The sequence below is a fragment of the Heterodontus francisci genome, chromosome 8, assembly GCF_036365525.1.
Source record: "Heterodontus francisci isolate sHetFra1 chromosome 8, sHetFra1.hap1, whole genome shotgun sequence".
In the NCBI taxonomy this organism is placed as follows: domain Eukaryota; kingdom Metazoa; phylum Chordata; class Chondrichthyes; order Heterodontiformes; family Heterodontidae; genus Heterodontus; species Heterodontus francisci.
In genome coordinates this window covers 91,977,507-91,995,768 of record NC_090378.1, presented here as the reverse complement: position 1 = coordinate 91,995,768, position 18,262 = coordinate 91,977,507, and the positions used below count along the sequence as shown (strand labels likewise).

At 38.2% G+C, this 18,262-nt stretch overlaps 2 protein-coding genes across 4 annotated transcripts in view; one reads left to right on the top strand and one right to left on the bottom strand.

Moving 5' to 3' along the window:
- Positions 1-18,262, top strand: part of cdc73 (cell division cycle 73, Paf1/RNA polymerase II complex component, homolog (S. cerevisiae)) — a 455,163-nt gene that overhangs the window by 169,759 nt on the left and 267,142 nt on the right. The gene's annotated exons all lie outside the window — the stretch shown is intronic.
- On the bottom strand, positions 1,521-13,968 carry LOC137372568 (beta-1,3-galactosyltransferase 2-like). Of its 3 annotated transcripts, none has more exons than XM_068036499.1 (3): positions 13,785-13,968; positions 11,066-11,214; positions 1,521-4,459 (listed from the first exon to the last, which is right to left on the bottom strand). In XM_068036499.1, the coding sequence occupies exon 3, from the start codon at positions 4,101-4,103 to the stop codon at positions 2,829-2,831; it is 1,275 nt and encodes a 424-aa protein (XP_067892600.1). In that variant the 5' UTR covers positions 4,104-4,459; positions 11,066-11,214; positions 13,785-13,968; the 3' UTR covers positions 1,521-2,828. The 3 variants fall into 3 exon arrangements, with proteins under 3 accessions (XP_067892600.1, XP_067892601.1, XP_067892602.1); XM_068036500.1 differs by lacking the exon at positions 13,785-13,968 and adding an exon at positions 13,557-13,769; XM_068036501.1 differs by lacking the exon at positions 11,066-11,214.

Here is an 18,262-nt window from a genome sequence, read left to right as displayed (position 1 = left end):
TGTAATGGAAGTGGAAGTAGGTAGCCTTTGTGATGGAGAGGATATGTAGTTGTAAGCTTTGCTAGGAGTATGCACCCTGGAGTCTGAAACAGTGGCCCGAATGAGGCATGGAGTGCGTAGTGAGGAGATGGAGTTTATGGAGGGACTGAAGACACTGGATATTTAGCCAGTGAGAATTGCCACTCGTCGAAGACGTAGATGTCTGACGAGCAGTCTTGTTAACAAAAAAAGCAGTGGAAGGGATCAAGAGAGGACACTAAGTGGTGGAACTCAGTGTCATAAGTGCACATGTGCAAACTGACCCCACGTCTGCATCTGATGTCACCAAGGGGCAACATGCTGATGTAGGGGCCCCCTGAGGTAACGGTGAATGGGAAACCAGAGAAGCAGCTCGCGATGCATTGTTTGTCATTAGGATAGGCAAGAGTGAAGTCAAACAAAGCCAGTCTCACTGAACTGGGCAACAGAAGAAAAGAGATTGGAAGAGGATGGTGTGGTCAGCTGTGTAAAATGCTGCAGGAGGGTTGAAGATGACTTGGAGTGATAATGCGACACAGTGACTGTGAATATTATTCATGACTTTACTTAGGTCTGTTTTGGTACTTTGGGACAGGTGGAAATCTAATTAAAGAGATGCAAATAAGGAGCTGCGAAAGAAATGGGCAGGGATTTGAGAGGCATCAGCTCTTTCAAGGACTTTGAATTGGAAAGGAAGGTAGTTTGCAAGGACAATGGGAATCAGCAAGTGGATTTTTTGCGTTTTGAGGTGGATGGTGACTGCAGTCTTGAAAGGGAATGAAGCTGGAGAGGAGAGACCATTTACAATGGAAGCTAAGAAGAAAAGCTCGGTGGTCAGCAGTGGAGTTGTTTTTTTAAAAAAAATCCAAAATGCTCTTTTCTGTATCTTATTTTTTGCAAAGAGCATTTTATTATAAGATCAAGAAAATGGTGAAACTAAATTAGATAGGAAGTCAATTTTGCTTCCTTACTAAGTTGTTGCATTAGCCTCTAACTAGTTTTTCTGCTTTATAGTTCAGCTTTATGTAAAACTGGTCAGGAACTGCTCAGTTTTGTACAAATTGGGTAGTGTGGTCTTGTGTTGAAGTGCAGCACCCTATTGATGAGTTCAGATGCTGACAGTACAATTTTGACGAATAATTATATTGGGCATTTTTAAGCATTTCTAAATCAATATTATGAAAGTGTCATTGCTTAGAATGATGTGTTGGATTTATTTAAAGATTCATTACATTTAGGATTTTGCTAAAATCTTTTTTTTTAAAGTTGAAATGCACATTTAAGTATTTCAAAACTCACTAAAACAAATAGCTAACATTTGTGTTTTACCATGGAGCTTGTTTAAAGTGGTTCTCCTTAATGAATATAGAGGCTTCTAAGTATTGAATGTATGAAATGAAACAAGTGCCAAATAATGTTGAATTACATTTGGTGAGTGTTCTATAAAAATAGATGTGCATGATGCTTTTTAGCTTATGACACAAAACGTTTCAGTTGCATTCCAAAATTACTTTAATACTGACCATCAAACACATGTTTTCAGTAGTATTTTAGTAATGGGTTTCCAAGCCTTAAATTTACCTTTTTTTTGGAGCTGTACACTGATTTTGATAAAATTGCAACAGAAAGCAATATTGCACAACAGAACCTTCAATACAAATTGAAACAAAGTACCATACTTCTCAGCAAGATAGGAACATTGAAAGGAAAAATAGATTTTTTGACTTGTACCCTCTGTCTATTGTCTATTAGGCTGCAACTGAATTATTTAACGATTGCAGCAATAAAGTTTTATTGGCACCTTCACAAAATCCCTGCTTAACTGGGGAGGGGGGAGTGCACAAGCGAAGCTGAGGAAAATGAAACCTTTTTGAATAAATAGATAATTAAAAAAAAATAGTTTTCCATTTCTTCCTGCAAGCAAAATATGCCACAGAAAGACAGCCAGAGATAAAATCCATGAACATAAATATGAATGATTGTGGACGAATATTTCCACTGAAGTAAGTAATCCAGAAAGATAATAAAAGTTTACCTCAAAAAAAGTTGGTAAACTAACGTCAATAAAATTTCTATAATATCCAAGCTTACTGTTTCTCCATTTAGGTTGGGTTGTTTCCCTTTATGTATCCAAGGGAAGAGTTGGTTTCAATGTTGAGAGAATTGATGCTGTTCCATTCACAAATGTGCCTTTCAGATTGCACTATTCTGAGTGTTTTTTTTGTCTCTTGATTGAACATTCTATCTTGTAACACAAATAATGTAATGTGGAAAATAATTTTGCATGCCTCTACTTAGTGAAATGTGCTGCATCTTTAAAGTTTTCAGTATTGGTTCTTAAAGATGTGGTTTTATAAAACCATTCCATTTTACTATTCTCAAGTGACATTCCTTAAATAACTCCTATCAACAAGGTTGAACAAAACTTGACGCAGTCAACAACAAAATTTGGAACCACATTCTATTTTAAGATTAACTATTGTTGTCACAGTTAAACAGTAAGGATAGTTCACTGAGGTTCATTGCTTTGCATTGCCTAAAATAAATTCAGGTTTGGTATACATAGACATTCAGTCAACTAAGAACTCCAAAAGCAGATAAACTTCACAACATTTACTGTCCATTGTATGCTCACAACTTTTTCTGAGGGGTTGACTTTTAAATGAAGAATTAAAAGAAAAGTGCAAACCCTGATGAAGGTTTTGTAAGCGTTGGAATGGTGTATTGGTTTCATACATAGTCTTTATACATGCTTGGATAATTCATTTACAGTACAGTTAAGATTGGGTATCTTGGATTCAGATTTGTCATCAGTGTACTTTCCTTGTGCGATACCTGCCATGTCCTCTGTAGCCTTTCTCTTTTGTCATGCTGGCACAGGCATTGTGCTTGTTTTGCTGCAAGTGGTTCCAGTATTTGATTAATTCACTGGGCTGGAACTGATGGGAGGTAATTAGATGGCTGTATTTACAGGTGGAATAAGAAACACGCCAGTGATTGAAGAGGAACTCATTGGGTGGTGGCACTGGGTCAATTCTCAGTTTGGCAAGACAGATTCCAACATAGACATCCTCTAAGTGCAAACGCCGGATACTCAAGGATACTTTAAAAATCTTTTCAGCTAAGTCCCCAGAGAAAACATAACCAGTTCCTGAACAGAAGACTGGATAGCGCTCACTGGGGTAGAGCTCCGGAGGCATGTACCATTTGCTATCCTTGTTACGATTAGGGGAATAACCACGCATCAGATATCCAGTGAAATAGTTGTGACGTGGAGGATGCACAGGCTTTAACAGTTTGGTTATTAGATACTCAGTGTTCACAAACATGTCGCTGTCAGTCTTCATAACGTACCAGGCATGCGGACAATATGTTGCGACCCAGTTCATTCCCATCAGAGTTTTAATTGTTAGATTATAGTATGTATCCATAAAGTCTTGTTGAATAATGTCATGATACTGTCTGCTTTCTTCCAGTAAAGTCTGCTGAAAGTTCCAACCAGGCTTTCTAAAACCTAGGAGAAAGAGATGTACCATACGTAATCCAGGGACAATGCTTTCATTTCCCCAGGTTTGCCTAATGGCATGTCGAGCTTCAGTTTGGCCAGGCTCAGCTGCTATCAACACAATTAAGAATGGGCTTTGTCCTTCACATTTGTTTGGTTCGTTAATGATGTACTTGTATTGGTGATGGGATATATAACCTGTTCTCTTTTCGCTGTACATGGTTCCATTAGCATTCAGTACGTCACCTAATCCCGTTACATCTGGAGGAGAAAGTGCTGTGCTAGAATTCACTGTATGAATTTTTTGTACTTGAGCAGCCTCTTTCCAAATGTTCCTCATTATGCTCTGGTTGGTGGTACTTTTTGGTGACCTGAATCCCCTCATTGTATGAGAAACAGAATAACCAGTTTCTCTTGACCAGGTTTTGCTGGTTACCCAGTCATGTTGATTTATGAACAGAAACATTGCAAACAAAAACACAAGGCATATCAGTGCAATAATATGAGTACGTAACAGAGACCGTTTAACATTCCAGGTCATCTTCATTAGGCAGCAGTACCGTCTTCTCCACTGAAGCATGTTGCAGCAGGGCTATTTGCAATGCCTATTGCCTTTTTGTGCTCACATTGGCTGTATTTTATGACACAGCCAATCCTTTACGGCTGTCCTTTAGCAAAGTGCTTTCGGAGTTTGGTTTTTTCTTCTATATTTGTGTCTGTTTCTTCAGAAAATAACTAGGGCAGTTTCGTATTTGGCCTATTGCGGACTTTTTCCTTTAATCAGCTCATCCAAATGCAGTCAGTAAGTAAGTAATCCATCTTCACAGATGAGTAGTTGTTTATTTAGTAGTTCCAACATATTTATTTAAGTAAACATGGATGGCGCTCGATACCAAATTTCTGGAGTCTTTGTTCACGATATTCCGCAGAAGGAAACTGCAATGTAATTGAGTTATTATAAATTATAGGCTATGGCTTATACACACCGCATTGCACTCAGGTTGATACAGTAGGAATTGCTCATTGTGTATATTTTAAGTATCAAAGTTGTTCTGTTTTAATATCCATTGTTCTGGTCTTTTGGACCAGAGCTTTTAATACTGTTTATTACATACGTCTACACTGTAAGGGTTTAAGAGTTTCTATTTTATATATTGGAAGTGAAAAACAATACATTTTGCCATGTGGTGAAGATTTTATCTACTGCTGTAGATTGTTTTAGTGAAATACTGCTTTGTTACAGTTATACCACCCTTATATTTTTAAGTTTTATTAAAATCTGTCTTCTATGTTGCAATCATACTTCTTGCAATGTTTTAAACTGTGTGTGTGTGTGTGTATATAGTATTAAAATCAGTCTTTCATCCCTCAGTATTAATTAATCAGAGGCCTTTTACTGAAAACAGTCAAGTCTTGAATAGGACAGACTGGAGGGTTGATTTATAAAGGAATTGTGTTAGTCATAGTGCACTGTTTAGCTTGTTTCTGTTAACCTGTGCTGTATTTTAAAAGTCAATGAGGAGAAAGACCTCAATTAATTTTTAGGCTTCAGTTACTTTATTGGAGACTCTTTGAACACTAGCGCATAATGAGCATACATACTTGCCACTCACCTTTAAACCTGTAATTAAGAACTTTGAAGTTGAAAAGTGCAGTTTAGTTATGTTGCGTTAAATTTTAGATTAATATTCATGCATGGTGAGTTTTCTGATTGGCTACATCTTGCCACGTGCTACAAGAACAGCTTCAGTGTTGCTACTTTTGAAATGAAACATGGGCAGTCCTCATTTCATACAAATACAAAATTGAATCATTTTCTAGTACTTATAGTAATTCTCAAGTAGTTGTCTAATATCTATCTTTAATATCTTTAATTAGGTATCTGGTAGAAGTTAGCATCTATATCTTAGTATAATGCTTTTGACGATTTTTAACAGACCAAACAGTGATTTTAACTCTGCCATATTGTTGAATATCTTTATAAATAGTTAATATTTTCTTGAATATTGAATTATCTATTCCAACCTCTAGTGGGCTCATTTAGATTTTTTTGAAATTGAGCTCTTTTATGTCAGCATTGATTTTATATTGTCTTAAAGTCACTTGAAATCTTTGGCACATTACTTGGGTATAAGGAATGTGGTTGTAAAATTTAACACTTTATAAAAGTTATAAGCAAAGGGTGGTATAACTGGACAAACTATACAGTATTTCTCAATCAACAATGGATGAAAAGTTCTCTAAGTCTAATAATTTGTCTCCACTTTCATACAGTATATGGCTATCCCTGCTATCAGCAGTCAAAAATTAATTCATTTGAGTTCAAGAGCTCCATATAATGGATGAAACAAATAAACTGTTGTCTGTTAAAGCATTTTCTCCAGTTGATATAGTTTCAACAGTCCAGTCAGTAACAATGACCTCAAAATGCAATTTCCATTCGTGGTTATGAATGTGGTGAAAATTATGCGTTTTAGACTTAATCCCTGGCCATGTTGATCAACACTGCCTTGGTTATCCCTTCAGAACACTTGGCTTAATGTAGCTAGAATGAGCAAGAATTATTTATTTTTCCCATATATGCCAGGATATTTTTTAATTGAACAAGTAGATAAATGACTAAGAATAAAAATATGGCTTCTTCATGCTATTGTGAAATTTCAGTAAGAGATTTTATAACAGATTTTGTTTAAGAACATTTATGTTCAAGCTTAAATTGCAATGATGCACTTGTATATAATAGAGATTGTATTCTGCATAAAACATTTATTGCTCTACACGTAACATTTGAGTGAAAGTTTTCTTTATGCACTGTGTGAAATAATAGGCAGAAGTTTGACCAGTGCTGGTAAGATTCATTGTTGTGTACATGAACCACACATTGTAGAAATGTAACTTAGCTAATTCATTCATGTTTACCAGAAAGTTGTTGCAAGAGTAAAGTAGTTGAGTGCTTGAGGTCTTTTGAAAACAAATGTATCTAATCTCCATATATGTAAAACAAAAGGATTTGACGTGCTTAAAAATTACACTTTTATGGTAAAATATGATTTAAAAAAATATTTTGTTGCAACATTAACTTATATGGAAGTAGCGATGAGAGAAAAATGCATAGAATCACCTTCATTAAAAATTATTTGTTTAACAGTTTAGCAGCCCAAAACGAATAAGAAAATAGTTATAAATTACATTTGAATATGAGTGGAATTAGATGTATTTATTTGTGGGCATGTCGTGAAAAGTAAACTCTGGCTTCAAATAGCTTTTGATATAGATTACTTTTGTTAATTTTTAAGCATTAAACACCTATTAGTTTCTCATTCCAGTTCATTTTTAAAAATATTCTCAAGAATGAGTTTGAATTGGATATTTTCCACTGGTTGAAGGCAGCTATTTGTTGCTGTATAGAATTGTTGATAGCCTTGAACCTTTAAATTGTGATGTCTGAAATAGAGACTAGCAGAAATGACAGGGACATTCCTCGATCCCTGTGGTTCTAAGTAATTTTACTTTAGGTTTTAACACAGTGCTGAATAACTGAGCTTAGAAATTCCTCATTAGTCGGAATCTTTTTTTTAAAAAAATCTTGCAATTAAAAAAAAAATTGTTAATATTTTGAAGTTTTACTGATGCATTTTGGGCAGCAGTGGCAAACAGTGACATTTGTCATCTGGTGACCAGCCTTATAGCAATCTCTTTCAAATGAATAAATGGTTACTCTAAATATCAGCAATTAGATAATGGAACAAACATTATGTATCTTAAAAGTAACTGTAGTTGAAGTCTGGCTCTAGTACAATTCCAGTTCTAAACCAAAACACACTAATTTGAAGATAATTTGAAATATCCACTCACGATTGAAAATGTTGCACAGATTAATGCCTTTAATCTCCTGTTATTTAAAATAAAGTGGCATAATTAAAGAAATGTCAAGTTAATGGATGCTTCTTGTTAGGTTGCCTTGGTTGCTGTGGCAGGCTTGCTTGACCTCTAATGGCAGATTCAATTCTGTATTTTGGTAACTTTTGCAATGAAGTAAGGCATGATTGATGCATTTCGTGTGTAATGTAATGTGTCAACTGTGGCTCAGTGGGTAGCACTCTCACCTCTGAGTCACAAGATTCCAGTTTCAAGTCTCACTCCAGGGTTTGAGCACAAAAATCAGGTTGACACTCCAGTACAGTACTGAGGGAGTAGTGCACTGTCTCGGGTGCTGTTTTTCGGATGAGGCATAAACCGAGGCCCCATCTGCTTGCTTGAGTGGGTGTAAGAGATCGCACGACACTATCGCAAAGAAGAGCAGGGGAGTTGTGGACAATATTTATCCCTCAGTTGCAGAAACAGATCATCTGGTCATTATCCCATGCTGTTTATGGTGTTTGCTGTGCAGAAATTGGCTGCCACATTTCCAACATTACACCGGTGGCTATATTTCAAAAGTTCTTAATTGGCTCTAAAGCATTTTGAGATGTCTGATGGTCGTGAAAAGCGCTATGTAAATGCAAGTCTGTCTGTCTTTAATTTAACTACTGGCTCAATATATCATTGCAATACACATTTAAAAAAAAAAATCACAATTATTAATGCTTAATATTTCATTGGAAATTGGCTCATTCATTCCACTAGGTCAGATGCCTATGTGAACATTTTTAAAGCTAATAAACTTAATTTTCTGCTTGAAACGTCCTGATGTATACATTTTTTTAAAGGCATATAAAATGTTAATGAGCTGAGCAGTGAAGGGTATACTCATACACTCAAGACAACAGTTGAAAGATACACCTATCAGTTGGGAATTAAAAGAACTTGGTTGGATCTTGTATCACTTTGTCAGTCCCTCTTGAAGGTGACAACTTCTGCTGGGATATGATTCCTCGTGCACAAATTGACTACCACGTTTCCTACCGTACCACAGTGATGACACTTCAGATGTACTTCATTGGCTGTAAAGGGGTTTGGAATGTTCTGAGGTCATGCAAGATGCTATATAAATGCAAGTCTGTCTTTTTAGTGCTGGGATGATCCATTGGTAAATGAAAGCTCATCTTCATGAGGGAACCTTGTCAGTATGGTGATGAAGGAAGAGAAGATCACATATGCCTCTTTCATCTCCTTGACTGATCTCCACGGAAGGGGAGTGAGCCCTGCGTGATGCTTATTCTGCTGGGAAGAGTGAAACCAGTTTTCCCTTGTCTACTTTTCCCTCTTGACCCCAAGCGTAGATTGACCAACTCAGCTTAGACTGGGATTGAACCGACTTTTCCTGTCTGTGTGACCCATGGAGTGCATTTACACTGAAGCATGAATGGTTCTCTAGTTTTTTTAAATCAATTTTGTTGAGTAGTTTTGCCAATTCATGCCGGACGGACGGGAGCTGGCCACCGATGTAAAAGTCAGTGGCGAACCTGCATCCACCCAGCCCACGGATCCAACCTGCATTTTGCAGGTCCCCGGGCTTTAAATGTTCAGAGGCGGGATTTCCATCACTTGAGGGAGTACGTCCCGCCTCATTGAGCTGCCGGCCAGTCATTAGGCCAGTAGCGCCACCCGGAGCGGTGGCCACTGCTGGGACTGCAACCCAACCGAGAACATGGATCACGACTGAAGGTAAGTAAGGGTTGCCTCGCTGGGCTAATTGGTCGCGGCCCGGCGAGGCAAGGATGGTCGTATTGAGGGTAGGGGAGCCTCTCGGGTCCTGGGGGTGGTTGGGGAGGAGGGGGTGGCCCTCAATCGGGCACCCTGTGCCGGATTGTCAGGCCCTCCCCCAGTGCGCTGAGAGGCCACCAGGTATCACTGGGTGGCCTTTCACATCTACTGGACGCCTGCTTGCCACGGGTAAAATACCCGTGGAGGCGGGCGAAGGCCCTTAAGTGGTCACTTGATTGGCCTGGGGCGGGCAGCCTGTTTCTCTCCCCCCGCCGTCCACGTAAAGTGGGGCGGAGGCGGAAACGAGCTGGGAAGGCCTCCCAGAGCCTCCCGCTGAATTTTACGCCATCCCCCCCGCCACCATCCGGCTTGCTGGGGTGCGTAAAATTCAGGCCAATGTCTTTAAGACTCCAGTATTAACCTTTATTGTATTTAATTACAGTGAATAGAATAAATTGCACATTATATTAGCATTACCAATTAGAGCATGTAAACGATTGTGTGTAGTTAGATAACTTTTTATAGATCAAGAGCATCTCAGCCAAACTGAAGGCATTCACTTGGGACAGTTTCCTTTTTCAATCTTACTTTCAGGATGTTGAATGCAAGTGTTCACCTATTTTTAATTCTTTTTGTTACCCTGCTGCGTATTAGTGCATAAAATGTTAATCAAATGGGACCTGTTCTCATGTACTATATTAAGTGCAAAGTATTACTGAAAGACAAATCAAGATCAACGTCTAGAGCATGTTGTGAATGAATATAGGGAGCAAAGGGGATGACCTGGCATCATTTTGTTTATTTAGACTAAGTGTGCCACATTGAGAAAAGATTGAAACATAACCTTTCTTTGACTTTTTAAAAGTAATATGGATTCAAAGACATTCTGAACAGTCATTGATATTGTGGCATGCTGGTGCCATGAGTGGTTGTGTGTGAATTTTTTATACTTCCTTAAGTAGCTTTGCCTTTTTGTATTAGACAATATGTGCTTTTTCTTTTGGGGCAATAAGAGGAACCTAGGGTGGTATGCCAACCCTGTGCTCCACCGCACTCAGACGAACTTGTGAACAAATCAGCTGGCAGTCCATACATGATCTCCTGTGTGGAGACACATGCATGGAAAGAAATAAATGAATAGGGGTTTGAGAAAGAACGGTAAATGCTGAAGCAACTTAATCGGTTTATTACTTATTTGGTAGAATGCAAGATATATTAAATGGCCTCAGTGTGTGAAGGGGTGGGGTGGAGATGGTGGCCATATTGGTGTAATTTTAAAAGATCACATTTGACAAATCATTGAACCTGCAGCAGCTGATGCAGATGTGTTGTGTCAATATTGCTTGACTTTGCTGTCAACTGAAATAACTATAAACCACTAGAAATGGTGTTAAGATCATGGTATCAAGTGAAAGGTAAACATTGTATACAAGAGGAAATCACTTAAGGGATTAAGAGCCATTTAATTCTGTTGACATTTTTTGGCACCAGTAAGCGAGTTGATGTAGCAGCGCTTTATAATTGAAAGAGTTAAATGCTGAGATAAACTATTTATTGGAAGTAGCATCAGCCTTCTTTGGCTTCAGTGCTGCAGTTGTTGAATTATTGAACAGTTTGTAACATTTATTGGTTCACCTGACAGCATACAACAAGATATAAATATAATCAAAGGGTTGTTCCGATGTCATTGACTAAGTGTGTAAGTTCAGTGGTCTATTTCGCAATCTTTTGACTGCATTATAGGTGTAAATTATATATCTAACATTTACATGGATTTTAGTATGTTATGGTTTAAAATCAAATTTTAACAGCTGAAAGAGGAAAAAACAAATTACATAACTTGGAAGGACAGGGGAAGGAGAGAAAAGTGCACTTATAACAAAAGGTACTACATACCGTATATTGAATGGCATGAAGGTAGTGATCCAAGAACATTTCTGTATTGTTTTAATGGGTCATTCATCATTGGATGTACACTGCAGCAAATATGACTGAATACATCCGTTGGCAGTACTTTGAAAATAATTCTGTTGCATCAAATTTTCCTGAAAAAATAATCTCTCTAGATGTAATACTTTCACTGACAGAAATTATGGCTTACAAAATTTTTATTTTTCTTTCTTTATCTTACAGCTGCTCTTTAATTTGAAATTGTAGCCAAATTAATTGATTTCAAATATTCTTAACACTATATTTCCTCTTTGTTGTATTATTGGCATTGCTTAATGCAGATTGATAGATAATTCAAACTTTAAGCACAAGGGCACCACGAAGTTATTGGCAAAAATTACTTTTCTACTTGAAATGTATATAACTGAGTTGATAAAGTGGAGGTATAAAACCTTCTAAGACAAGTATGGGTGAAAGAAACAAATGATCTTGGATTTAAAAAACTTTATTTTCTAATGCTAAAATACCTTTGCAGTCCTCATAAGATTAAGAGCAGCATAAACTGCTGAGATTCTACAAACATAAAGTCCAGGAGGTAGAGATCAAATCAAGTACATTGTTGACCCCTCAAAATACATTTGTGACCATATCCCCATACGTCAGACTGATGTATTTTTATTTATATTTCTTTTGGATTTTTTTATCATTTAAATTGGAGCTTGAACAGATGGAAATAACATTTGTTTTATGTGTAAACGTTAATAGTTCAAAAAGTTTGGCAATTCTATAGCTTTGTCTTTCTAATCTACATAATCTATTGCAATCAGTAGAATGTAGCCTCAGTGGTTTGTTTGTTGATTTTGGGGTTATTGGTACGTTAAGTATACAGAGGTTGCAGATTTTCCCAACTGAATAGTATATATGCAATGACATTTAATTACAAATGAATGTAATTTCTTATAATTTGAGGTCTCTGGGTATTACATGTTGATTGCAATCTTTATTAAATGGATACACTGATTTATCTGTTGTAACTGAACAGTTTTTTGCTCATACCGTATAGTTAGGGCTATAAGATATTACAGTTGCTTTAATATGCAATAGATGAATGGTTAGTTTCCAATTTTGAGGGCGGTTGTTTCCTGATTCTGCCCCAGTGAACTTCAAATTTTCAAGTTCAATGGGGCATTGAAAGAACTTTCTAAACATTCCAAAATTTGAAGTTATTTAAAATCTGTAGACATTTTTGACACTAAAAATGTTGTTATAGTGGTCCTAATTATTCCAGCAACATAATATGCTATTCCCTGGATTGTGTTCCTCTAAAATATTCTGGATTCAAATAATTAGTCGTCTTTTGTTGTAGGCTCATGTTATTTCTTAATAGTACTTTTAAATACTGAAAACCTATTGCACTGCTCGTCACTAGGTGGTAGTGCTAAGCATACACGAGCTAGATTTCACAGTAACTATTTCAGAAATGTTTATTTAAAATGTTTTATCTCCGTTTCAGATAACACGTATAAAATTGCAATGAAATTTTTAAAACATCCCATTAATCCCAACATGCTAATTTAAAGTGGCGCAAAATAAAATGTAAATTTTATATAAAATATGAAATGTGATTCAGACTCTTTCTAAACGTGACCAGCCGTGAATCCCATATAGTAAAACTCAAAGTTAGTTATCAAATGTCATTACATTTTTCCTCAGAGGCGTGATCAGTAGTGTCATGATGTTCTTTAAAAAAAAACGCTGCTGCCGGCGCAGCAACTGCTATTATATTTTAAACTGTTCAATGATTCATTGCAGTATGCTGATTGATGTCTGAGCCAAACACAGCCTGCAGTACATTTTTTGAATAAGATGTAGCAGAGATCATGTTTTCAAGTCTAGCATATTTAAAACAGAAATGTTCATGACATTTGTCATTTGTTTGTTGCACTTGATATCAAGAGAAATATCCTTAGAGAAATGGATGACGCAGAGACATATAAGGAATTAGGTGAAGTTTTTCTACTCTTTTTAGAATGGGCTTGTATGGTAACTAAATAATTTGTTTGCTTTAATGTTTGCCAAATAAGATGTCATATTTAAGGCTGCAATAAAATAGCAAACCAGCATTTTGTGCCCCACTTGTGCTGTTTAACAATATAATTTGACTTATCAATGTCTCATCTTTTGTTTAGATGGCTCAGTGCTCACAGTATGTGGCACAGAGTAAAGCCATTTAACTGGGCTTTCAAGCTGCTTCTATACTAGAAATTGCTGTTAAACCAATCACTGAAATTATTCTTAGGCAGCACTTTAAAGCAAAACAATCTGCATTGCTTTTTGAAGCTGTTGTCATCCATTTTCTTTATACTGTAGTCTATAATAAACAGTGAATTCAATCTGTTGTTGCTCAAATGCAGATGCTCCTGTAACGGAACAATGGGTCTCTTGTTCTTGAGGCAACTCTAAAGCATAAGAATCGTACAAGTAAGCTTTAACATACCTTCCTTTGTTGGGCCCTTTTATGGGTAGAGATGCATCTGCCGGCTGGAAACATGTTTTTAGCTAGCCATCATACAGCAAAAGGCAGCTGCTGAACATGCGCATATCTGAAGTAATTCACCCTATGCTTAATTTTTACTTTTGTCTGCCCATCTGCCTGTTCATTATGCAGAATTGCCTCAATAAAAGCACTGAGGATTTTCTTTCACTTTTGAAGATGGTTGCTTACCATAGTAGCCACATTGGAGCACTTCATCAGCCCTTCAGTCAAATGATGCAGTCCCGCAATCCTCAGCTGTATTTCTGGTCGGTCAGTGTTTATAGACATCAACAGTAGAAGGCAACTGCTGTGTGCATGGACCGATTCTTCGGTTGTGGATGGCATACTAGGGGAGCTATGTCCAGTCCTTTGGGTTGCTAGGCAGCTAAGGCATGACTGAGCAGTGCTGACGCTGGGTAGATTTGGTCTGTTAAGCTTATTGCTTTTGCAGCACAAACGAAAATAAGGACAGGATCTGCTTTTGACTGGCTCTGTCCTCTGATAGCAGAAGGAAACGTCAGTGTGTAGGAAACTCCCACGTGATCATTCCTGTATTAATGATCTTCCCGTCTTGATGATAGTGCTGCTGCAGGACCTCTGGTGTTAGATGAAAGAATAGGTGATTTTGTCAATGGGTTTTACTTCACTGGGAAACTTAAACACAAAATGTTGGTAGCAGGCTGCAAAAGAGGAGCAATCTTTTATTTGCAGTACTGTCCCTCTTTAACCTTTTTGCTAAAGGGGAAAAGTAATAGCTTGTACTCATTATGCAATTTGCATACTTGAGCTGTTTTCTACCCCTCTTCTGGGTTACTAAATAAAATCCAGATTTGATTAGACAGTACGGCTATTTGAAAAAATACATAGTTGTTTACAGTATATATTTTAATGAAAAATTTATCCCTTCCAGTTCCTTTTATTTTTTAGTAACCTTTTGAGAACTGAGATTTCAAAATATGTATTTTTTTGTTTGGCATGCAGCAATTGATCATTTTAAAATTTTTCACCTAAGTATTGAATCAAACTCGAGTAAATGGAGGGAATAAAGATTTTAAATTGCAACCAACTTCACTAAAAAGTACATGGAAATTAAAAATAAAAATTTCACTGCCACCCTTATTTCCTGAATGAGAGGTAGGTTGATAACTTGGGGTAGTGCTTCTCTCGAGTCAGACTGCAGGAGGTACACAAGAAGGCTGGTGTACTTTTTTTGTTTGGATGTGTATCACCACCACTTACTAGCTTAACTAAACAGACTTTTTTTATCTAGGGTACCAACCCTTGAAGAATGCCCTTAAGTTTCCAGAAATTGGAGGTTAATTACCAAGAAAGCCCAGGAGGAAAATCATGAAGCACATTTAAAAAAAAAAAAAATTCTTTCAACTCATTTGCTTAATAGTATAAAAATGCTCTTTAACAGTCAAGACTCTTCAATCGGGTAACAGTGTCTGTTTGCTTTCCAAGTGGTGTGGGAACACTGCAGATGGACATGTTGGATGGCAAGTGGAGGTGGGACATTTGGAGGGACGAGGTCAAGTTATGAAACCTTCACGAATACATTCAATCAGAGCTGGCAACCCTGGTTGCATCTTGTGATCTACAGTGCATTATTGCACCATTGCTCTTTTCCATTGGCATTCCAAGTGAGCTCAACTATATAATAGTTTGTTTTTTAAGTCTTCATTTTCCACTGCTGATTACTTGCAGGGTTAAAAGTCCTAGTCACACTTCAGTTCTTTCGCCAATCATTATTCATCTATGTGCTTCTACAGTGAGTGTGAAGTGTCTGGTCATGGCATCAACGGGTGTTCAGATTTTTGCAATTGCAGTAGGAGACAATGGTGGCAGCTTTCTCCTTCCTAATCCAGGAGTGTGAAGGTGAATTGCAGAGTCTCCACCATTGCTACAGTTGAAATCAAATAACATGGTACAAATTGAGGATGGAATGTGGGGCTTCTGTGTCCTATATATCTCAGTTGCTACTGGATGTGCTTGCTGACCAACTCTTCAATTGAGGCTGAACCAGACTCTTAGTAACTTTATTATCATATTTGACACTGAGATGGAGCTTCCGACCACATATCTGCACCATCAGTAAGCCCACCTGTTTCCAGCTCTAAGGTTGCCCCTACTCTGCTCTTGTTTATGCTCATCTGCTGCTGAAACCCTAAAATGGACTATCTCAATGCACTTCTGACCAGCCTTCCATGTTCTATCCTCCGTAAACTTGAGGCCATTAAAACTCTGCTGCCTGAGTCTCATCAAGTCCCATTCACCCATTACACCTGTGCTCACTGATGTACAGAAGCTCACAGCTAAGAAACACTTGATTTTAAATAAAAACAGAAAATGCTGGAAATACTCAGCAGGTCAGGCAGCATCTGTAGAGCGAGAGAAGTACATAGTAAATGTTTCAACCTGAAAAGTTAACTCCCCCTCTCCACAGATACATGAACTGCTGAGTATTTCCAGGATTTCCTCTTTTTATTTGTTTTCTAGTTCTGCAGTATTTTGCTTTTTGACTTCAATTTAAAAGTTTTCCTCCTTTTCAGATCCCTCCATAGTTTCACCCGTCCCAATCTGTAATCTCCTCCTGCCTTAGAACCTTCCGAGATATCTGTGCTCCTCTGATTCTGGGTTCTTCAGTATTCACAATTTTAATTGCTCCATCATTGGCAATGTGCCTTCAGCTGCCCAGGCCAAGCCGGAATTCTCTCCCTAACATCTCCGTGTCTCATTCCTCTTCTAAGATGCTCGTTAGAACCTCCCTGTTTGACCAAGCTTTTGATCATCTGCCCAAATATCTCCTTAAGGACATAACATAAGAAATGAGAGCTGGAGTAAGCCATTTGGCACATCAAGCCTGCTCCGCCACTCAATGAGATCATGGCTGATCTACCTCAGCTGCACCTTTTCGCACTATTCCTGTCTCCCTTGATTCCCTTAGCATCTAAAAATCTATCAGTCTCTGACTTGAATGGATTAACATAGCCAGTGCACTTCCATACCCTCTCCTCTTTCTTCATCCACCACCAATTTTTAAATTGAATCTGGCTTCAAATTCAGCAATTAGAAATACTGCAAACTAAATCAGTGGTTTTGTACCATAGATACAGTTTTGCTCTTCATTGTATCCTTGTGTTTCTTTCGTGCATGTACGAACATACGAATGTGTTTTGCTTATGGAAAATAGTTTGTTTTCTTTCATATTAAATGATCTTTAACAAACACATTAGCTGGCATAAAAGTAAATCGGTAAATTTAATCAGCACCACCTTGATGCACCAAAGGGTTGCACAATTCTGATATGTTTTGTTGCAGCTGTCCTGTCCAACGGCTTACAACAAAACTCAGAGATCTGCTGCATCATCTTCGGTCGAATCAAAAGTTGAGCAATGTTTAAAAACCAGCTGCCAGCAGCAATTACTCAGTAATGTGATAAACCTATCAGGTGATATGTAGCCATTTTATACAATAGCAGGCATTAAAATGAGCTCCTACCAAAGCACAATAGTTGATGAAAATGCAAGTCACTGTAATGAGATGTGGAAATAATTGTGCTACGAAGAATCACAGAATTGTTACAACACAGAAGGAGGCCATTTGGCCCATCATGTCTGTGCTTGCTCTCCGAAAAGAGCAGTTACCTTGTGCCACTCCTCCGCCTTCTGTCCATAGCCCTGCACATTGTTCCTTTTCAGATTTTGCGGGCCGCAAACGTGGCTGCAGGATGGTATGTTGCCTCCCTGGTGCTAGGGTCAAGGATGTCACAGAGCAGCTGCAGGACATTCTGAAGGGGGAGTGTGAACAGTCAGAGGTCGTGGTACACATTGGTACCAACGACATTGATAGAAAGAGGGATGAGGTCCTGCAGCAAGAATTTAGCGAACGAGGTAGCAGATTAAAAAGCAGGACCTCAAAGGTTGTAATCTCTGGATTACTCCCAGTGCCACGTGCTAGTGAGTATAGGAATAGGAGGATAGAACAGATGAATGCGTGGCTGAAGACAGAGTGCAGAGGGATGGCTTTAGTTTCCTGGATCACTGGGTCTGTTTCTGGCAAAGGTGGGACCTGTTCAAGTTGGGTGGGTTGCACCTGAACTGTAACGGGACCAACATCCTTGCTGGGAGGTTTGCTAGTGCTGTTGGTGGGGGGGTGGTTGGGGATTAAACTAATTTGGCAGGGGGATGAGATACAGAGAGGAGGTATAGTAGGGGGTGATGCACAGTCAAATATAGAAGAGAAACTGAGTCAGTCTGGAAGACTGAGCAAATATAGACCTGTTAAGGTACAAACAAATAATGCAAGGCTGGATTGCATCTATTTTAACGTAAGGAGTCTTCCTAGTAAGGCAGATGAATTGAGGGCATTGATTAACACATGGGAATATGATATTATTGCTATCACAGAGACATGGTTGAGGGAAGGGCAGGACTGGCAGCTCAATGTTCCAGGGTGTAGAATCTTCAGGCGTGACAGGGGAGAGTGTAAAAGAGGAGGTGACGTTGCACTGTTGATCAAGGAGTCAATTACTGCAGTAAGGAGGGATGATATTGAAGGTTCCGCAAATGAGGCCATATGGGTAGAACTTGAAAACAAAAAGGGGACAATCACTTGGCTGGGAGTGTACTACAGGCCTCCAAGCAGTCAGGGAGAGATAGAGGAGC

Bases quoted from the DNA above. Each gene is read 5' to 3' on its own strand.
- LOC137372568 (XM_068036499.1), bottom strand. From the start codon at position 4,103: ATGCTTCAGTGGAGAAGACGGTACTGCTGCCTAATGAAGATGACCTGG.